The 5,284-nt window shown below is 33.0% G+C and overlaps 1 protein-coding gene across 1 annotated transcript; it reads left to right on the top strand.

Moving 5' to 3' along the window:
- Positions 1 to 204: 204 nt before the first annotated feature.
- Positions 205 to 4,443, top strand: LOC119598606 (the record flags this gene model as incomplete). The annotated part of the gene is given in 2 exon segments (XM_037948280.1): positions 205 to 1,966; positions 1,969 to 4,443. Coding segments are annotated over 2 exon segments (3,826 nt in total), but the record flags the coding sequence as incomplete, so codon positions are not given.
- Positions 4,444 to 5,284: the final 841 nt, after the last annotated feature.

Consider the following 5,284-nt stretch of genomic DNA (forward strand, 5'->3'; position numbering starts at 1 on the left):
GTTTATAGTGTGCACTAGGAAGTTAAAGAAACAGCATAAGACATATCAAGAAATTGTGTCATTTTCGGACAGAACTAATGTATTTTTAGCAGGCATATGGAATACCCATGAGTAAATTGATCACTTGTGTTCAATGCAGTAATTTATTTACATTGCTTTAATGTTACAGTTAACAGTTATCTTTATTTTTCTTTTCTTTTTTTTAGGGCTGGATAGAAGAAGTCGAGAGTTGCTAAGGAAGTGCCGGCCATGTAGAATCAAAATAAAGAGGCTACAGAAGAATTTGCTTGACTGCTATAGAAGACTAGGACAACCTACAGCTCTTTATATTAACCAGACAGATGAAATTCAGAGTCTGACAGTGCAACAGGCTCCAACATTTGTAAACATTGTTTCTGATGAGACCTGGTTGGAGCAGTGCACATTACCTCGGACTGAAGTGAATTTAGGGGCTTCATCTTCTTTTGTAGCTGCATGCTCAAACCCTTGGGCATCTACTTCAAGTCAGTTACCTAGAAATACACTTTTTCAAGATGGAGGAACTCTTAGACAACCAGAAAATTGTTTACAGTATGCAGGTTCTCATAGATATGCTTTTACATATGGAGACAGGTTTCCTCATGGTAGAGAAGAAAGTGAACAGCAGGCTGTTTATCAGGTCTCTGATAACTCTTTATCTCATCAACCTAAAGGAAGATGGAATCAAGACCTTCGATTTCTATATCAGGATACTGATAGCATAGCCAGAGTACATGGATCTCATTCCCATCAAAAGAATTTACAAGAAATAAAACCAGCAAAAATGAATTCTGTTCTACAAGACGTATGTGATGTTCAGACTAAAAGTAAAGAAATGCCCAAGGCTTTAAGTGATGAGTGGTGTAATTCAAATTCTGAAGTACAGGTAGTGAAAATATTTAAAAATAATGAATCTAAATTTAGCACTGACTCAAGATTCCGAAGTACTAATGTTCATCCAGTTACCCAAACTGGAGTTATGCAAACTGTTAGTTCAGGTGTTGTGTCCGTGCCTAATATATTTGAAAATAGTGAGGATACTTTATCTTTCAATAGTGCAAGTGTTGGTATTTCTAGAACTAATACACCTATTGAAATAATTGATCTCTCAAGTGATGATGATGAATCTGGTAAGAGTAGAAGGCAGAATGAAGCAGATAATGCACCCCAACAACTGAATGGTTTAAATTGTTACCCTCATTCAGGTGCAAAAATACCATTTTCTTCCAAACATTCCCTGCCAAAAAATGGGAATAGCCATTGGTCGTCAAAACAAGAGTCCCACTTTGGAGCAGGACACCTAGGGGACTTGGCGATCAATGGCCAGCCTCCAAATGTCCCGCCCAACTTATCTGTTTCTCCCGTCCCAGATAGTGCGTTCCTACCTTTAACTGCTCCACCTGCAATTCCTGATGAGTCAGGAAAGAAGCCCAGCAGCCGCAAACGGAAGCATGAAAGCCTTACTGTTAAAGACAGAAAAATCTTGATATTAGATAATTCTCAGAAATATGCCAATTCATGCCCAAACTCTAAAACAGAATATGAGAAAGTAAGGAAAGAAAATCAAGGGGTCCAACAAAGCTCCCTATTTAGAATGTGCACACGAGAAGGCTTTCATGATATTCACGGAGAAGCAGCAATAGTTCCAGAGGTCTTGGATGGAGAGTACATCTTCAGACATGAAAACTCAGTAGATCAGGGATCACATGGATTAATAATTGATGATGAAATAAGCTTTAAACCCCCACTCCATGTTGATGAGGATATTTCATTTAACATTACTGAAAAACCTTTGGATACTGAAGAAAGTGCCAGATGGCAAAAAAGTAATGTGGAGTTGGAATGTGTCTCTAAAGGAATTTTTGTATCAAAGGAAGCTAATATGAATTCTCAGGACAAGCATGTACGGAGTGTAGAAACTCCTGTTGTTGGCTTTATTAGTAATATTGTGTTAACACTGTTAACAAGGGTGTTGAATTCTTTAAAGCTTTGGTTGGTAGCAGTATGAATGACAAAATTTTAAATGCTGAAGATAAACAGGCAAAATTAAAGTGTGAAAATATGTCCTCAATGAAAGATACACTAAAGGAAACACCTGATGAATGTGAGAGTAATATGACTGAGAATGGATGTAGAAAGAAAATTGCAAGTGGAAGAAAAAAATGTAGGGAAATGGATAAACTTCTTAAGGATGAATGTAGGGAACTCCAGCAAAGAGGGCTAGGAGAGCTAAGACATCTAAATATTTCAGAAGCTAGATTAACAAGGAGATCTGTGGAAAGATATATTCCAAATAAAACAAAAAGTAAAAGAGCACATGGGTTTAAGCATTACAGCATTAGAAACTCCCCATACTTGAATAGAAAATTTATAGAAAAATCAACACAGAAAGCATATACAAGTGATTCCATAAAGAGAACCAACTTTCATAGAAAGGAAACCACAGATTTATCCAAACTAGACCCACATTCAGGTAAAAAAGATAATGTGCCTAAAGTAGACTTCTGTATTCCCCTATTGGAAGTTAAGTGCTTATCAAAAAATGCTGACAAAAAACTGTTTACAGATATTGTTGTACCAAGTGAAATGAGAAATATTTCTTCTGTGAATGTTGACATTTTAGATGATTGTATAGATGAAAATGGAAATTCTCCAACATATTCAGAAACTAGAATTGCTTTAGATAAGGACAGGGACAAGGGCAGTGAAATTTGTCATTATCCAAAGGATGCTGTAGGTCATAAAATTTGTATGGATAAGGAAAAAAAATTGCAAGGGGGTGAAATAGACACACCAAAATTAAAGACACTAGCACCAGAGACTAACCATAATAGATATAAAGGGGCAAGAGAGTTACTCAATTTGGCAAATGATGAGTGGAAGGAAATCTCAAAAAAGGGATTTCACCCTCTCAGAATTATCAAACCTGCATTAATAAGGAAGGTAATAGAAGTCGAGCATAGGGAAAAGGGTCAAAATACGCCAGGAAGATCCATTATGCCAAAAGAATTACATATGCTTGTCGAAAATGAACTTCAGACAGGATGTCATTCAACATATATACAAGGATATTTTGAGGGAGAACTCCAAACTGACTCTAATTGTGCTCTTAATTCTTGCCGGTATATCCATTCTTCTGATGTGAAGGCTGGTAACCTGGTAAGCAAACCAAAAAAGACTAATAGTTGTATGGGAGAAACAACAGAGGGACACACTGTGTTATCAACTGAAGTACAAGAAACAGAACTTAGGAAATTCTTGTTGAGTAATACAAAACCTCTTAGTATACACACTGATGTAGCTTGGAAATCTACACAGACTAAAGAATCAGTTCCATATCAGTCAGAATCTGTGGATGAAAGAAGTACAGATTATTCAGCAAAAAAATCAAAGACCAAGCCTTATCTTAGTAGAGAGCTTAGTAATCTCGCAGGAGATGAGTGGAAAGAGATGCAGGGGAAGGGCTTCCATCCATCACATCTTTTAGGGATGTACAGTGGAAAATTAGGATCTTGCAACTGTATAACAGATAAGGAATACACTCCAAAAGTAAAAAGTCAGTACATTGCCAAGGAAACAAATAACTCACTAGATGTAAAGCCAAAGCTATCTCGTGAGCTTTTTCGTCTTTTAAAAGATGAATGCAAAGAACTCCAGCCAGCTAAGTTACGTGTGCAGAAATCCAAGCCACGTTCAAAAAAAAAATTGCAACCTTTTGGTCTCAAGAGACTTCAGGAAGCATACAAAAGTGCTGATATATCAACTAGGAGGCGGTCCATGCTCCAGAATGTTTCTATAGCCTCTGCTTGCAGGCCAAGGGTAGATTGCCACAAAATAGGAAAAAAATCAATAGGAATGACAGGTACAAAAACCCAACAGACTAGAAACACTCGCTCACAAACTAATGTTTTAAGTAAGGTTGAAGCTTGCACTCCTCGGAGGTCACACAGAGAAATTCTACAAACTGAGTTGGCCATGTGTGTTTTGAATTATGATCTTCCAGCCATTCTTTGATATATGTATATATCTTGTATATTTTCCTTTGGACAAAGATGATCAACATTCTTTTAGTTTCCTGATAATGTTTATCAAAGATTCATTGCTTATATTTATTTCCAGTTGATGCAAGTTTCCCCTGTCTTAGTTATATGTTAAGATTGGAGAACAACAGGAGGAAATGTTGGAAGATGCTATCATTTGAATTTCTTCGTCTTTCTCACAGCAAATTAAATTTTTCAGGATAAGAAGAAAGAATACTTAATATCAAGATTCTTTTTTACTTCATCTTACCTTGTTCTCTTTTAATTGTTTATTTTAGCACTTCATCAACCAGATATTCCTATATTCAGTATTGAATATGCATTCTGAAGTAAATTAATGTAAGCAGTATTGGTACATAAATTATTGGTATTAAGGATTGCTTTTACTCAAAATTACATTATAAAATGAATTCAAAGTTTTTTCCTTGATAGATTTTTGAAATAAAAGTAATTTTTACGTACTTTTTTATCTGTAAAAGCTTCAAAGTATTTCAGTTAAACAGTTAACCAATTAATTATTTGTCGTCTAATTCTTCCCATATCAAATAAAATTAAGGAAGTTGATCACCCAAATAGTATGCACTGCTCAACAGCCAGGCATAAGAGAGGACAAGAAAAAGTGAGGCCATATAATTATATATATAAATATATATACACACACAAAAAACCACACATTATACAATATAAACATAATGTACATATATATATAGTATAGAATAGATTAGATATAGATGTAAAATATACAATTTTCATATAGATAGATAGAAGAATAAGATATATAGTAAGATGATATAGATATTATAGATTAAAAATATATGATATAGAAATATAGATATAGATATAATAGTATAAAAATTATAGATATAGATTATATGATATAGATATAGATAGTATAGTTATATAGATAAAGATATATATATATACATATATATATATAGATAGTATAAGATAGATAGATAGAAGATAGTAGAATATATATATATATTTCATAATATATGTATATATATATGATATATATATGATATATATATGTATATTATATGATAATATATATAATATAAATATATATATAATAATAATATAATTATATATAAAAAATATATATAATAATAATAATATAAATATTAATAATATATAAAATTTTACAAATATATATATAATATATATATATATATATTAATAAAAAATAATATATATATATATATATATAAAATAAAATATAAAAT

The sequence above is a fragment of the Penaeus monodon genome, chromosome 41, assembly GCF_015228065.2.
Source record: "Penaeus monodon isolate SGIC_2016 chromosome 41, NSTDA_Pmon_1, whole genome shotgun sequence".
NCBI classification, from domain to species: Eukaryota; Metazoa; Arthropoda; class Malacostraca; order Decapoda; family Penaeidae; genus Penaeus; species Penaeus monodon.